Here is a 16,574-nt window from a genome sequence, read left to right as displayed (position 1 = left end):
TTAAGCCGCTTGGCATCTTGGATATATGCCAAGTTCTTATGGTCTGTCCAGACCAGGAACTGATGTTTTGCCCCCTCCAGCCAATGTCTCCATTCTTCGAGAGCGAGCTTAACTGCCAGCAGTTCTTTATTACCGACATCATAATTTCTCTCAGCCGGGGTCAGTCGGTGAGAGAAATAGGCACAGGGGTGTTGGAGGTTGTCGGGGCCTGCACGTTGAGAAAGAACTGCTCCGACCCCTACATCGGAGGCATCCACCTCCACGATAAAAGGGACCTCAGGGTCTGGCAGTCTGAGCACTGGGGCTGACACAAGGTGCCTCTTAATGGTGTCAAAAGCCTCCTGCGTCTTGGATGTCCACTTGAACCGACCTGCATTTTTTCTGGTTAGCTCGGTCAGGGGTGCCGCGATGGAGCTAAATTTGTGTATAAAGCGGCGAAAAAAATTCGCAAAACCCAGGAAGCGCTGGACCAGCCGTACTGATGTTGGTCGTGGCCAGTCGGAGATGGCCTTGGTCTTGGCAGGGTCCATTTGCAACTCTCCTCTGGAGACCACAAACCCCAGGAAAGATACACTATCCATATGAAACTGAGATTTCTCCAGCTTCACAAAGAGGTAGTTCTCCAGGAGAAGATGTAAGATGCGCCTAACATGTGCTATGTGTTCGTCCAAGTCCCTGCTATATATCAATATGTCATCAAGATATACGAACGCATATTGACCCAGTGCTTCACGGAGTACCTCATTTATAAATCGTTGAAAGACAGCTGGCGCATTCATGAGGCCAAAGGGCATTACTCTGTACTCATAGTGGCCAGATGGGGTGATAAAGGCCGTCTTCCACTCATCCCCTTGTTTTATCCTGATGAGGTTATAAGCACTGCGCAGATCTAGTTTTGAGAATATAGCTGCTTGCTGCAGTGACTCAAAGGCTGTATTCATCAGGGGAAGGGGATACCGGTCCTTGATAGTAATTCGGTTAATACCCCGATAGTCTATGCAAGGACGTAGGGTACCGTCCTTTTTCTTGACAAAAAAGAAGCCAGCCCCAGCTGGTGAGGTGGACGGTCTGATGAATCCAAGGGACAGGGCCTCCTGTACATACTCATCCATTGCCTGCCGTTCGGGTGCTGAGAGTGCGAACAATCTCCCCCTCGGAGGTGTTGTTCCTGGGAGGAGGTTGATCGCACAATCAAAGGGACGATGGGGAGGTAAAATCTGGGCCCTGCACTTGCTAAACACCTCATGGAGGTCGTGGTACTCCAGGGGAACCATTGACAAGTCAAGTGATTCTTTTTTTTGTACTTCAGACAGTCCAGGAGAGATCACCTCTCCCTTCAAGCATGTTTTCTGACAAAGCGGTCCCCATAAGGAGATGGATCTCGTGCACCAATCAATCCTGGGGTTATGTTGCTGCAACCATGGGAACCCCAGGATGAGGGGTAGATCTGGGGCTTGTGTCAATAATAGGGAAATCTTTTCCACATGATTCCCTAAACGCAGAATGACGGGCCGGGTTTGGCGAGTCACCACCCCGGATCCTAGAGATCCACCGTCAATAGCAGAGATTTGTTGGGGAACCTCAAGGAAAATGGTGGGTATACCCAAGGCTTTTACTAGGGCGGCATCAATAAAGTTGCCTGCTGCCCCAGAGTCTGCAAAAGCCTCCAGAGACTTTTGTTGTGTGGTTCCCCAAATGAGTGTAGCCTTTAAAAACAATCCGGAGAACCGGGGTTTAGCCCTATGGTCCGTCACAGGTCCCCCTTCCTGGGACGGACGTTGGCTTTTAGTCGATCTACTGATTTAGGAAAATAACCACGATCTCTGGATGGAGATGGGGCAGACCCCTGCAGATGGGTGTTTCCCAGCTGCATGGGCTCCTCTGTCACCTCAGCATGGTTAGCAGAGGGTGGTAAGGCTAGTGCAGAGGAGCGAAAATGAGCCCCTTCAGGTCTGAAACGCCAAGGACACTTAGGGCTTCGGTTACGTTGCCGTTCCCGGAGACGATTATCCAGGCGGATGGCCTGCTCATACATCAGCTCCAGGGACTGTGGTGGATCTCTGGTGGCCATCTCGTCCTTAAGCTCTTCTGAGAGCCCCTCCTGGTAGGCCGCCACCAGGGCCTCAGAGTTCCACCCACTCTCAGCAGCCAATGTGCGAAACTCTATTGTGTAATCTGCCACAGATCTATTGCCCTGCCGTATACGGAGAAGGCGAGTGGCCGACTCCCTTCCCCTTACCGCACTGTCAAAAGTCTGCTTAAACTCGTTAATGAATAAGTCAACAGATGCACACAGGTCGGGCCTGTTCTCCCAGATAGCGGTGGCCCATGTTAGGGCCCTGCCTGATAAGAGGGCAATAATATGAGCCACTTTGGCTCGTTCGGTGGGGAAGCTAGAAGGTTGTAGTTCAAAGGCCAGTGAGCATTGTAGCAAAAATCCCCTGCACCGTCCCGGTTCCCCATTGTAGCGGTCAGGTGCTGGCAAATGGGGTTCCAAGCGGTGTGAACATGGGGTATCCTCTGGAAGAGGAGGAAATTGATTGCTATCATGTGGAGAGGAGGGAGGGTAAGAAGTAGCGGGAGGATTCAGGTTTATAGCTTCCAACCTGTCCATGACTTGTTTTAATGCCTGGGCGTGTTGGAGGAGTATATTACCCTGGCGCTCCAAAACCTCCTTGACCCTCTCCATTTCTGCTGGGTCCATATTGGCTGAGTCTTTCTGTAAGGGGGTGTGTGTGAGGGCGAGGATTAATGCGGACTTTAACTTAATTCCGGGTTTATTCTCACCCGCACGCTGTTTGGACCCACTGTGCAGAAAAGATAAAGTGTGTGCTTGTGTTACGTTACTGTGTGTTGCACCGCTCTGCGCTGGATTCGAACTCGGGACGGAGAAGCGCTAGAGCGACACTCTACCGACTGAGCTATATCGTCACCGTAGCAACACACTCTGGTACGGGCTTATGTGGCTGCACTCACACACGCACACACTTTATAACAGCGATAAGCGTTAGTAGTCTTTTAACAAAGAACACAATCAAAGAAGCGATCGGAATGCGTGGACGAACGCACACCCCGATCGCGGAAACGTACCTATTAAACTAAACGTGATCAAAGGAATCCTTACTAAAAGAACGTGAACAGCTTCCTTAACTGCTTCGACTATCCTGTTCACGTTTTATACAACCTATAAGTTATTTCTTTCAACTATTTATCTGTTTCTCTATCTTGCTCTTTCTTTCTATCTTTCTTGCTTTCTTTCTATCTCTCTTTATTTCTGACTATCTTTTCTCCTTCACAAGCTCTCTGTGTTAACTAGTTTCTGGAGCACTTTAAAGTAATAAATATACCTCTCGGAAAACCCGATAGCATACCGGCTTAATCCTTGAATGAACAAAGACTCAGCACCATGCTGTTGTAAACTGGCGTTTAAATAGTGCTAGACCCAGGTGTTGCGAGTCTTTGTTAATGAGCGTGGTGGACTGTGGGAAATGTAGTTATTTTGAGCTGCAGCGCGCTGATAGGCGCTTCCGCTTTCCCACTGAAGCAGCTCGTCCCGTTACAGATTTGGATGGATACATGTAGATGTCCATCCTAATTTTATGTCTCAAGCAAAAGTTTGGATGCACCCAGTCACATTTCATGTTTTACTGATTTTCTAAGTAGCCAATGTGCACAAAAATGTGCAAACAATGTCATATTTAATTTCCCCCTGTATATGTTTTTTTATTTATTATTTATTAATGTATTTAATAGGACTGTCATAAGAATCTAAAGATCTAAATACATAAAATGTTATTAGATATAAGATTAAGCCATATCATTTATAAAGGAACAACAGTGCACCAGTACATGTACCAGTCTCTTTATGACTCTTTTTTATGCCAGATGCATCCAGAGACAAATGACACCTTTCAGGAGTCTACATGATTCACTAAATCAGAACATGGTGGAGTGCATTATGAGTAGTACTTACTCTCTCTCCTGGTGGCCCGGGTGGACCATCGTTGCCTGATGTGCCCTGAAAATAAAAAATAAAAAGAGAATTTATGATTTGCACATTAACTCTACACAATGGATAATAAAACACAATTACAGTTTATAACAGTAGTGAACTGTGTGTTTATACCTTTGGACCTGGCTTTCCGGTCGGACCCCTGGCACCCCGAGCCCCCCGTGGACCCTTAAGATTAAAACACACAATTATTATGAATATTCACATAACTTTTATGATGTAGTGTACATATGTATGTTACTACACATTATAATAAATAATTACATTCAACAACACAAACTACATTACAAAACATAACACACATTTGAAAACAATGTACAAAAATCAGTGATAGTGATGTGGCCTTTGTGTCTCAATTCTCTGTGTAGGGGCAAGACCACCTCAGAAAAGTCTTCAGTAAAGATGTAAAAGGCCTTTGTGCCTGTTAGTCCCAGAAGTGTAGCTTTTGTTCCTGTCAGTTCTAGTAAGGAGGGTGTGAAATCTATACCTTTCAGTCCCAGTGAAAGTGAATTGGCTTCTATAGCTGTCAGTCCCAGTACATGAGGTGTGGCCTCTGTATCTGTCAGTCTCAGTAAAGGAGGTGTGGCCTCTGTATCTGTCAGGCTCAGTAAAGGAGGTGAGGCCTCTGTATCTGTCAGTCTCAGTAAATGAGGTGTGGCCTCTGTATATGTCAGCCTCAGTAAAGGAGGTGTGGCCTCTGTATCTGTCAGCCTCGGTAAAGAAGGTGTGGCCTCTGTATATGTCAGTCTGAACAAAGAAGGTGTGGCCTCTGTATCTGTCAGTCTCAGTAAAATAGGTGTGACCTCTATATCTGTCAGCCTCGGTAAAGGAGGTGTGACCTCTGTATCTGTCAGCCTCAGTAAAGGAGGTGTGACCTCTGTATCTGTTAGCCTCAGTAAAGGAGGTGTGACCTCTGTATCTGTCAGCCTCAGTAAAGGAGGTGTGGCCTCTGTATCTGTCAGCCTCAATAAAGGAGGTGTAGCCTCTGTATCTGTCAGTCTCAGTAAAGTAGGTGTGACCTCTGTATCTGTCAGCCTCGGTAAAGGAGGTGTGGCCTCTGTATCTGTCAGCCTCAGTAAAGGAGGTGTGGCCTCTGTATCTGTCAGCCTCAGTAAAGAAGGTGTGGCCTCTGTATCTGTCAGCCTCAGTAAAGAAGGTGTGGCCTCTGTATCTGTCAGTCTCTGTCTCTCTGTATCTGTTAGTCTCACTAAAAGAGGTGTGGCCTCTGTACCTTCCAGTCCCAGTAAAAGAGGTGTGGCCTCTGTATCTGTCAGTCTCTGTCTCCCTGTATCTGTTAGTCTCAGTAAAAGAGGTGTGGCCTCTGTATCTGCCAATCCCAGTAAAGGAGGTGTGGCCTCTGTATCTGTGGCTGCATCTTAAATCGCATACTTAAACAGTACGTACTAGATTCGAGGCAGTATGCACTGCTCACCTGGTAAAGCAGTACGCTCTTTCAGTACAAAAGTGTGCAGTATGCACGCAACCTCGTACGTACTACGTCTGCCATCTTACCAACATCGCCACAGTTATAACAATTTTGAATTTGAATTATACTCAAAAATGGCAGCCCAGGCAGCAGGTCATCCGGGTACTTTTCACGTACTGCTTACTGAATACTACGTATTCGGACATGCTACCCGTTCTCGCATAATGCGGTATTGGACGCAGCCTGTCAGTCTCAGTAAAGGAGATGTGGCCACTGTATCCGTTACCCTCAGTAAAAGAGATGTGGCCTCTGTATCTGTCAGTCTCAGTAAAGGAGGTGTGGCCTCTGTACCTGTCAGTCTCAGTAAAGGAGGTGTGGCTTCTGTACCTTAACAAAGAAGGTGTGGCCTATCTATTACCTTAAATGAGAAATAGATAAAGGCAGGACTTACTGTTGGACCTCGTTGCCCTCTTGGACCAGCTTTCCCAGCAACACCCTTTAAAAAACCCAAAAAACCAAAGATAAGTGTTGAGAACATCAGTGGCCAGTTTAATATTAGTTTGGCATTCTTTCAGCCCAGAAAATGCCAAGCACACAAACACACCCACGCACAAAGACCATTAGCCGCCTGCTGTCTCTTCTTGAACAGATTGTGACTGCATTAAGGGTTATTTTGCTCGACATTTCACTAACAAATTATACCAAGCAGATTTTCATTATTGGCAGAAAAATCTGCTGCATTAAAATTGTTATGGAAAACAAATACTGACTGTTTCTCAATACAGATAACAGGGGGAAAAAAACAATATTTAGTGCCTTTTTAGGCTTATAGTGCCTATATCCAACTCACAATCACTCAAAAAATGTACAAATGTTTGTACTTATTTATTTAAACAAAATAGTTTGTATTTATGAGGATAATCAAAGATATGTTTAAGATCTGAGAAGGAAAAGGTTTTCAGGCCTTATATAGTAAATGTCAATTTGTTAAAGCTACACAATAAATAAATCAAATTCTACATATAAATGCTAAATGTTCTTGTGTACATTGCAACTGGTTTTGTAATAAAAACAAGCTGTTAGTGCAATCAGAACAAATTATCCTGAGTGCTCTAAACAAGGCCTGACCTTTCATTCTGACCCTCCTAATCCTTTTTGTTTTTCATGTTGTTTTGCATCATTGTCAGCATCTTTGTTGTTGTCTATCGATTATCATCTGTGTTTTCTTTGCAAATCCCTGCATCATGACAATCGATGGGAAGCTGAGTGAGTGTTTGGTTTTGATGCAGTGTGCGTTTTGCACACAATTTATCTTACCCTGCCTCCTTTCTCTCCATTAGTACCTGGGAATCCAGGGAATCCAGTTGAGCCCTGTGGATCAGAGGAAAAGAATATGAGAAACCTATGACTTTGCTTCCCACCAGGAGACTACGTGAATTTCATGCCGCAGGTGGCATTGGCAGAAATCAACCTTATAACCTTGTGATGGAAAGGTGAATGCTGTTCAGTTGTACTACTTACAAACACTTAAACAATCTACCAACAGCCTCGGTTATACTGACATTGTAAAGAACTGTACTGTAAGGGTATATTAGCACAAATCAAAGGTGTTTTTTCTTTACATTTCAAGTCAAGTCAAATTTATTTATATAGCGCTTTTTACAATAGACATTGTCTCAAAGCAACTTTACAGAATCTAGGACCAACAGACCAAAAACCCCTGTTAAGCAAGCCAAGGGCGACAGTGGCAAGGAAAAACTCCCTTTAAAATACAGAAAGAAACCTTAAGAGGAACCAGACTCAGCAGGGACCCATCCTTCTTGGGTGAAAATGTGGGATCATGACGCAGCATTCTAACACCCTAACACCACTGTGGAGTGTGTGAGCTTGCAAGTCAAATCTTAGCAGATCCACCGACCAGGCTGGGTGTCCACACAAACACAATGGCTGGACACCTTCCCACTGCCGCTGTGATATGCGATGCCTAGGACTGGTCCAGATGCCTGCATAAATGTGTGTGTCTGGGAGAGGGCATGTCAAATGGAGCTTATCATAGCTCTCCATACACAATATGGTTCTGTGTGAAAACCCAACATTGGCAGGTAATAAGACGTGTTTGCAGATTGGACCTGTGTGGGAGGGGACGTCTGGTGATCTGGCTCTCCTTGATCAGAACGGGGGATGCACAAAAGGCAGTGGGTTCACAATTGGGAATTGAAAATGACTAGATTTGGGGATAAATGTGTGATAACTGTATAATTTTAACAAAAAATATCCTTAATATATGCACAATATGACTAAGCACTTCTAGAAAAGAAGAAAGTCAGGGTCAGAGAACAGAATTAGCCACTACAAGAGAAACCCACAGAGAGTTAAGTGTCCTTCTAAACCCTAAAGTACTCACAGTGGTCCACTGCAGTGGCCAAATTGGAATAATTAGCATTTCAATCAACTGGTAAACAATCAATAACCCAGATGCCTGGTACAGACAAATAGTGGCTGCTGACAGCAAGGAAACACCAGTCATTTGAAGGATCGTTCCAATCAGATGTAAGTGAAACTGACAATGAAGCATTGCGAAGAGACGTGCTATAACAGAGTAGATGCCCGTTGAACAACATTTTCCCCTGCATAATCCATAGTCATTAGGAAGTGTATTTTACTTGAAATGCATAACTATAGAAGAAAAAAAGTGAATTATGTTGGAACAGCAAAGATTTCATGATGAAATCACCCACAAATATAATAATAATAATAATAACATAAAAGTGTGTTTTGCAGTGTGCCATAATGGAGCACAAGCTTACCCAGGCTCTTCAGTTCCGAAGGCATTATAAGAAATAGAGAAAGTAAATCAGTAGAGTGTGTTATAGCTTCGTTTATTTACACAACATTGTGATTTAGCTCAGCTTGGCTACAGACAGGATGCGTTTTACACAATGACAGTGGTGAATGAAATCTCTATGATAAATGAAGAAGGTCTGGATGTAAACAATGTTGAGGTGCGGAGCCCTGAAGAACTACAACCCTTTTACTTCATGAAAATTCAATAATTTGTTGGCGTGTGAGAGTGGGTTTTATCCTGCCCAGAGGGGATGATGAGATAGCAAACGCTAGTGTAATCTCTACAACCATCCATCTCTCCTGCTGTGATGTATAAATGTATGCTGCTTGATGAAGGCTGGAGATTTAGTCGGGATGGGAGTGGAGGGTAGGTCGATGAAAAAGCGCACTTACTTATCTGGTTCTGAGTTTGCTGATTAATCTTATAGTTCTAAAGCTGGTATTGTTCAAGCTTATGGTGGCACATGTTTCAATTTGCTGGATTTATGTTTGTTCATTCATTAATTTTCATGTTTTACCACCATTTTATCCTAGTCAGGGATGGTGATTCTGGTTAATTGGTGGACAAAAGTTAAAGTATGCTTTACTTTAAAAAAGAACACGTGAGTCCACTGCATTAGCCAATCAGACCCAGGCTTTAGGGAAAAAAAGTAAAGTTGATTTGCCATATCCAACCCTGAAAAGTTGATGTCAATGACGACATTAAAAACCATTTTCTGACCATCTTCAGTCCATAAGCCAACCTGTTTACTAAACACCATCACAAATGACTTTACGTGATAGCACAAACCACTTTCTTTACATAAGCCATTCTGCAACTGCTAGTGTGTTATAAGATGCCATGAACGCATTCAGTATTATCCAATATGCCTTAAGTCAAAACAAGGTAGACATACCTTTGGTCCCTGTCGTCCAGGATAGCCAGGCAATCCAGGAACTCCCAGTTTACCCTGCCAAACAGTAATATTAATAATTCAGTTCAAACATTTGCTACATGTGCATATCAGAATTCATGGCAGATCAGTATTTATCAGTCATATGGCAGTACAAACCTTTTCACCAGCCAGACCTATAGGACCAGATTCTCCAGGAGGACCAGAACGACCCTTAGGACCCTCAGGACCATCCTCACCTCTGGGACCAAGCAAACCAACTTCTCCCTAAAAACCACACAGAAGTATGCACAAAATTAGATTTTGACCAATAATGTCTGTTCTCAACGATATTGCCAAAGATATGTGGAAACCTTTCCTAATTATTAAACTCAAATGTTTAAGCCAAACCCATTGCTAAGAGGTACAGTGTATCACAAAAGTGAGTACACCCCTCACATTTCTGCAGATATTTAAGTATATCTTTTCATTGGACAACACTGACAAAATGACACTTTGACACAATGAAAAGTAGTCTGTGTGCAGCTTATATAACAGTGTAAATTTATTCTTCCCTCAAAATAACTCAATATACAGCCATTAATGTCTAAACCACCGGCAACAAAAGTGAGTACACCCCTAAGAGACTACACCCCTAAATGTCCAAATTGAGCACTGCTTGTCATTTTCCCTCCAAAATGTCATGTGATTTGTTAGTGTTACTAGGTCTCAGGTGTGCATAGGGAGCAGGTGTGTTCAATTTAGTAGTACAGCTCTCACACTCTCTCATACTGGTCACTGAAAGTTCCAACATGGCACCTCATGGCAAAGAACTCTCTGAGGATCTTAAAAGACGAATTGTTGCGCTACATGAAGATAGCCAAGGCTACAAGAAGATTGCCAACACCCTGAAACTGAGCTGCAGCACAGTGGCCAAGATCATCCAGCGTTTTAAAAGAGCAGGGTCCACTCAGAACAGACCTTGCGTTGGTCGTCCAAAGAAGCTGAGTGCACGTGCTCAGCATCACATCCAACTGCTGTCTTTGAAAGATAGGCACAGGAGTGCTGTCAGCATTGCTGCAGAGATTGAAAAGGTGGGGGGTCAGCCTGTCAGTGCTCAGACCATACGCCGCACACTACATCAAATTGGTCTGCATGGCTGTCACCCCAGAAGGAAGCCTCTTCTGAGGTCTCTACACAAGAAAGCCCGCAAACAGTTTGCTGAAGACATGTCAACAAAGGACATGGATTACTGGAACCATGTCCTATGGTCTGATGAGACCAAGATTAATTTGTTTGGTTCAGATGGTCTCAAGCATGTGAGGCGGCAATCAGGTAAGGAGTACAAAGATAAGTGTGTCATGCCTACAGTCAAGCACGGTGGTGGGAATGCCATGGTCTGGGGCTGCATGAGTGCAGCAGGTGTTGGGGAGTTACATTTCATTGAGGGACACATGAACTCCAATATGTACTGTGAAATACTGAAGCAGAGCATGATCCCCTCCCTCCGGAAACTGGGTTGCAGGGCAGTGTTCCAGCATGATAATGACCCCAAACACACCTCTAAGATGACCACTGCTTTATTGAAGAGGCTGAGGGTAAAGGTGATGGACTGGCCAAGCATGTCTCCAGACCTAAACCCAATAGAAGATCTTTGGGGCATCCTCAAGCGGAAGGTGGAGGAGCGCAAAGTCTTGAATATCCGCCAGCTCCGTGATGTCGTCATGGAATAGTGGAAAAGCATTCCAGTGGCAACCTGTGAAGCTCTGGTAAACTCCATGCCCAGGAGAGTTAAGGCAGTTCTGGGAAATAATGGTGGCCACACAAAATATTGACACTTCAGGAACTTTCACTAAGGGGTGTACTCACTTTTGTTGCCGGTGGTTTAGACATTAATGGCTGTATATTGAGTTATTTTGAGGGAAGAATAAATTTACACTGTTATATAAACTGCACACAGACTACTTTTCATTGTGTCAAAGTGTCATTTTGTCAGTGTTGTCCCATGAAAAGATATACTTAAATATCTGCAGAAATGTGAGGGGTGTACTGACTTTTGTGATACACTGTATATTAAAATGAACATATAACATAAATGTTATGCTTCTGGATTTGTGGCAACAGGACTGTGTACCTGCAAGGCCAATAAAGACAAGGTCTGACGAGTTTAGTGTCAAGGAACTACAGTGGCATGTGCAAAGCCCTGACCCCAACTCCATTCAAAAACTTGGAATGTTGACTCTAATCCAGGTCTTGTCATCCAACATCAGTGCCTGACCTTACCACTGTACCTATTATTTAACTGAATAAGAACAAATTCCCATAGATTCATAAATCTATTGTTACATCTGCAAAGAATGGGTAGGGAGTCCATGGTTTGGGAATTCAACATCCAACAAGATCATGGTTCTGTGTACAAATACTGTTGGTCTTACTGTATGTAGTACATGAGACTGCAGTGATTATGTAGTAAAACGGATGGTAATTTTAACCATTGTTTTATTTAAGTGTAATTATTTCCCCTAACTGGATCTACAGGACCACACAGAACCTAATAAACTTGGAGGGCTACTACAAGGTTCCTCCAGGTCACATGGAGCCACTGCATTTTTTAGACACAGTGGCTGAGTGAAGCTCAGTGTGCTTCCATTTGTACACATTTGCCCCCATTTGTACACATTTGTGACAACAGCATGGGATGTTACAGACAGCCATGGTGAGTATCCAGTAACAGTGATCAGAGGAGGAACATGCCACAAATTGTAGACAAATTGTTCCACAGCCAATACTCATTGATGCCAGATGACATTTATACTGTGAGTCATTATACTCCTGGTGATGAGGTAAATGTGTCACAACACACAGTGTAACAAATCCTGTATGGGGCTGTGTAGCCGCAAGATCATGTGGCTGGCTGGACATGTGTGCATTGTTTATCTGTGCTAGTATCTGGTACCACAGGACTTCTTCTGTGTCTTGTGGAGTCCATGCCCCATATGATGTGATTTAGTGTTGTAGTGTTTAGATATTATATGGTATGTGGAAATCACTAGCTCATACTCACTCTGTCTCCTTTAAGACCCATATCTCCCTTAAAGCCGGGGAATCCATCTTCACCCTGTGGAGAAAACACATTTTGTTCAAAAGCACAGCATTGTGAGGAATTGTACCATTTTAATCTAAGTGCAACCATGAGCACAGTGCTGTATTAACAGCTGCACTAAGAACCATACTGCTACCTGCAGGCAATGTTATGGTAATGTCATCTGGACAGAATAGCGCAGATATCCAGTTTGACATTTGGTAATAGTGATTTTTTCATTCCCACTATACATGAGGTAAACAACTTTATAGCCAGAGCAACGAAGCAAATGAAGGAAAACAAGCAAAATCCTAGTCTGATATTTATTATATTGTTTGCTGCATTATTGAATGAGTATAATACAAACCACATTTTCAGAAACGTTGAGCCATTTTGTAAAATGCAATAAAGAAGAATCTGTAATTTGTTAGTTCTCTTAAATCTTTATTTAACTGACAATAGTAGAAAGAAAATCATTTTATAATAAATGATTTTAAAATCATTTAATCATTTTATAATATTATGTATGGTAGATTGTGAATGACCTAAATGATTTGCAATATTGCATTAAGAAATTACAATTCTCTCATTAAGTTTGAAACACAGTAATGAGCCAGGACTCAGCATTGCTTGTACAGACTGAGCCATTGGTGGATCCTCCTTATATACCCAATCATTATTCCCTCATTTGTTACCAGTTCACCTGAGCATTGTGGAATGTTTTTATATATACAAGCACATCACAGATTCTTCTTTTTATTGCATTTTACAAAAAATCCCAACTCTAGAAATGGGGCTTGTATAGGAAATGGAATACAGTACACATATCCAGGCCCTGCCATAAATTGGCACCCTGTCTAGGGTTTTCCTGCATTGTCACCAGTGTTTTCTAGTGTAACCAAACCCACCCCAACCCTAATTAAAATAATTGTGGGTGAAAATTCAATTAATTAAGGCTTTATCTAAAGCAGTTTAAAATTATAACCAAATACATTGTAAGCAATTGACAGTTATGAGGCTTTTTTAAGGGTCCAACAGTGGCAACCTGGCAGTGGTGGGGCTTAAACCCGTAACTTTCTGGTCCAAAAAATTACTAGTTCAGAATCTTCACAACTGAGCTACTATTAACCTTTTTTCCTTTAGACCTGAGTATACTCAGTTGCCCTCTCCACTCTGGCTACCTTTGCCAACTGCCATGGCAGAACATGGCCAGAGGCTAGGGCATGCCACCTCCAACACATGTGAATGTGAATTTTTACAGAGAGTTTTAAACAAACCAAGAGCCATGCTTGTCTCTTTGTATTCTATAGTTGCTCATTCTGGTGCCTTAATCAGATAGTAGGAGTCTGTCTGTTTGTAGATGCCTGACCAGCTGATAGTACTGCTAGGGAGTCAAACCCTTGGATTGGAGGTGGTTTATTTTACTGTACTGCAACAATATGATCACAGGAGCCATAGAAGAAACAAGGTATCTAGATATATTGACTGTATCTGTAATAGCATATAGGTGCTGTGTTCTTACCTTCTCTCCTTTTCCACCCTTTAGTCCACGGACTCCATCAGCACCCTATTTAAAGCACAGCATGGGTTTACACAAAGAACTTTACAAATTTCTTCAACTTTGGGTTATAAGGTTATAAAGAACAATAATCGGTTGGCAACAGAACAGTTAGTCAATAATAATAAGTCAACAGAACAATAAGTCAGCTACTGCACTGTACCTTAACTCCACGGGGTCCTGGGTAACCAATGGGCCCCTGAGGACCAGGCTGACCCTAAAAACAGAGAAAAAGGAAAGTGTAGAGTTTAAACAATAGATATCAAAATTCCATCTTAATAATTACTGAAACAATATTAATGGTTAGAATATTTTATGTTCTACTGCCACTTTTTCATGGTCAGGGTCACAGTGTGTCTGGTTTTCCCAAACCGGACGCCAATCCATTGTGTGGCCCTAAGACATAGTCAATCTGTATGTAGACACCTGACCGGCAGATAGTACTGCTGAGGATTCAAACCCTGGATCCCAGCGGTGCTAATCTAGCATAATTTATTGCTGCACCACATAGTGCCCAGTTAGAAAGCTTCAGTACTAATATATATTTTCATTTGTAGCATTTAGCAGGCATGGTTATCTAAAGCTGTTACAAGTGTGACCAAATACAATCCAAGCAATAGAGAGGCTCAAGGGCCCAAATGTTGTAACTTGGAGGTAGTGTGGCTTAACCTGCATCCTTTCAGTCACTAGTCTAGTTTATTAATGGCAAAGCCACCACTGCCTCTACATACTAATTACTGAATGTATTTATTGACAAATGAAGTGATAAATATTCAGTTCTATTTAATTACAATGTTTAGCCTGAATGCTAATGTTAAGTGCTGTGACCAGATCTTACCAGAGCTCCTTTCTCTCCAGGAGGTCCCTCTTTTCCAGGATGACCCTAAAAAAGAACACAAGAAGTTAGATTCACCGAGCTGCAATAATTCAAAAACTCAAACATGTCAGATATTGTGGCAGACACTTCACTCAGGGCCAAAACCAATAAAAATGTATTTCCTTTATATAATTATTATACCTGTTAGCAATTATTGTGGCTGAAACACATGAATTCAGTAATTAGAAGGGGTACCCCAATACGTTTGCCCATATACAGTGTATCACAAAAGTGAGTACACCCCTCACATTTCTGCAAATATTTCATTATATCTTTTCATGGGACAACACTATAGACATGAAACTTGGATATAACTTAGAGTAGTCAGTGTACAGCTTGTATAGCAGTGTAGATTTACTGTCTTCTGAAAATAACTCAACACACAGCCATTAATGTCTAAATAGCTGGCAACATAAGTGAGTACACCCCACAGTGAACATGTCCAAATTGTGCCCAAATGTGTCGTTGTCCCTCCCTGGTGTCATGTGTCAAGGTCCCAGGTGTAAATGGGGAGCAGGGCTGTTAAATTTGGTGTTTTGGGTACAATTATCTCATACTGGCCACTGGATATTCAACATGGCACCTCATGGCAAAGAACTCTCTGAGGATGTGAGAAATAGAATTGTTGCTCTCCACAAAGATGGCCTGGGCTATAAGAAGATTGCTAACACCCTGAAACTGAGCTACAGCATGGTGGCCAAGGTCATACAGCGGTTTTCCAGGACAGGTTCCACTCGGAACAGGCTTCGCCAGGGTCGACCAAAGAAGTTGAGTCCACGTGATCGGCGTCATATCCAGAGGTTGGCTTTAAAAAATAGACACATGAGTGCTGCCAGCATTGCTGCAGAGGTTGAAGACGTGGGAGGTCAGCCTGTCAGTGCTCAGACCATACGCCGCACACTGCATCAACTCGGTCTGCATGGTCGTCATCCCAGAAGGAAGCTGACGCACAAGAAAGCCAGCAAACAGTTTGCTGAAGACAAGCAGTCCAAGAACATGGATTACTGGAATGCCCTGTGGTCTGACGAGACCAAGATAAACTTGTTTGGCTCAGATGGTGTCCAGCATGTGTGACGGCGCCCTGGTGAGAAGTACCAAGACAACTGTATCTTGCCTACAGTCGAGCATGGTGGTGGTAGCATCATGGTCTTGGGCTGCATGAGTGTTGCTGGCACTGGGGAGCTGCAGTTCATTGAGGGAAACATGAATTTCAACATGTACTGTGACATTCTGAAACAGAGCATGATCCCCTCCCTTCGAAAACTGGGCCTCATGGCAGTTTTCCAACAGGATAACGACCCCAAACACAACCTCCAAGATGACAACTGCCTTGCTGAGGAAGCTGAAGGTAAAGGTGATGGACTAAACCCAATTGAGCACCTGTGGCGCATCCTCAAGTGGAAGGTGGAGGAGTTCAAGGTGTCTAACATCCACCAGCTCCGTGATGTCATCATGAAGGAGTGGAAGAGGATTCCAGTAGCAACCTGTGCAGCTCTGGTGAATTCCATGCCCAGGAAGGTTAAGGCAGTGCTGGATAATAATGGTGGTCACACAAAATATTGACACTTTGGGCACAATTTGGACATGTTCACTGTGGGGTGTACTCACTTATGTTGCCAGCCATTTAGACATTAATGGCTGTGTGTTGAGTTATTTTCAGAAGACAGTAAATCTACACTGCTATACAAGTTGTACACTGACTACTCTAAGTTATATCCAAGTTTCATGTCTATAGTGTTGTCCCATGAAAAGATATAATGAAATATTTGCAGAAATGTGAGGGGTGTACTTACTTTTGTGATACACTGTATATTTATTGTATTTGGGTTTTTGTAGTGCTTGATTTAGTAGCTTGTAGATCTTATAGTTTAGAATTTTATATTATGACCTTTTCCCCTTTAGC

At 43.0% G+C, this 16,574-nt stretch overlaps 1 protein-coding gene across 2 annotated transcripts in view; it reads right to left on the bottom strand.

Annotated features, from left to right (window-relative positions):
- The window catches only part of col11a1a (collagen, type XI, alpha 1a), a 132,357-nt gene that overhangs the window by 50,158 nt on the left and 65,625 nt on the right, over positions 1-16,574 (bottom strand). For both annotated transcript variants that reach the window (XM_062992005.1, XM_062992006.1), the window contains exons 26-35: positions 14,633-14,677; positions 13,958-14,011; positions 13,759-13,803; positions 12,219-12,272; positions 9,335-9,442; positions 9,179-9,232; positions 6,756-6,809; positions 5,890-5,934; positions 4,127-4,180; positions 3,974-4,018 (exon numbers count right to left, since the gene is read on the bottom strand). In XM_062992005.1, the coding sequence (XP_062848075.1) occupies positions 3,974-4,018; positions 4,127-4,180; positions 5,890-5,934; positions 6,756-6,809; positions 9,179-9,232; positions 9,335-9,442; positions 12,219-12,272; positions 13,759-13,803; positions 13,958-14,011; positions 14,633-14,677 (558 nt within the window). The remainder of the gene's footprint in view (positions 1-3,973; positions 4,019-4,126; positions 4,181-5,889; positions 5,935-6,755; positions 6,810-9,178; positions 9,233-9,334; positions 9,443-12,218; positions 12,273-13,758; positions 13,804-13,957; positions 14,012-14,632; positions 14,678-16,574) is intronic.

This window comes from Trichomycterus rosablanca, chromosome 3 (assembly GCF_030014385.1).
Source record: "Trichomycterus rosablanca isolate fTriRos1 chromosome 3, fTriRos1.hap1, whole genome shotgun sequence".
Classification (NCBI taxonomy): domain Eukaryota; kingdom Metazoa; phylum Chordata; class Actinopteri; order Siluriformes; family Trichomycteridae; genus Trichomycterus; species Trichomycterus rosablanca.
This window is presented reverse-complemented; position numbering and strand designations above follow the sequence as displayed.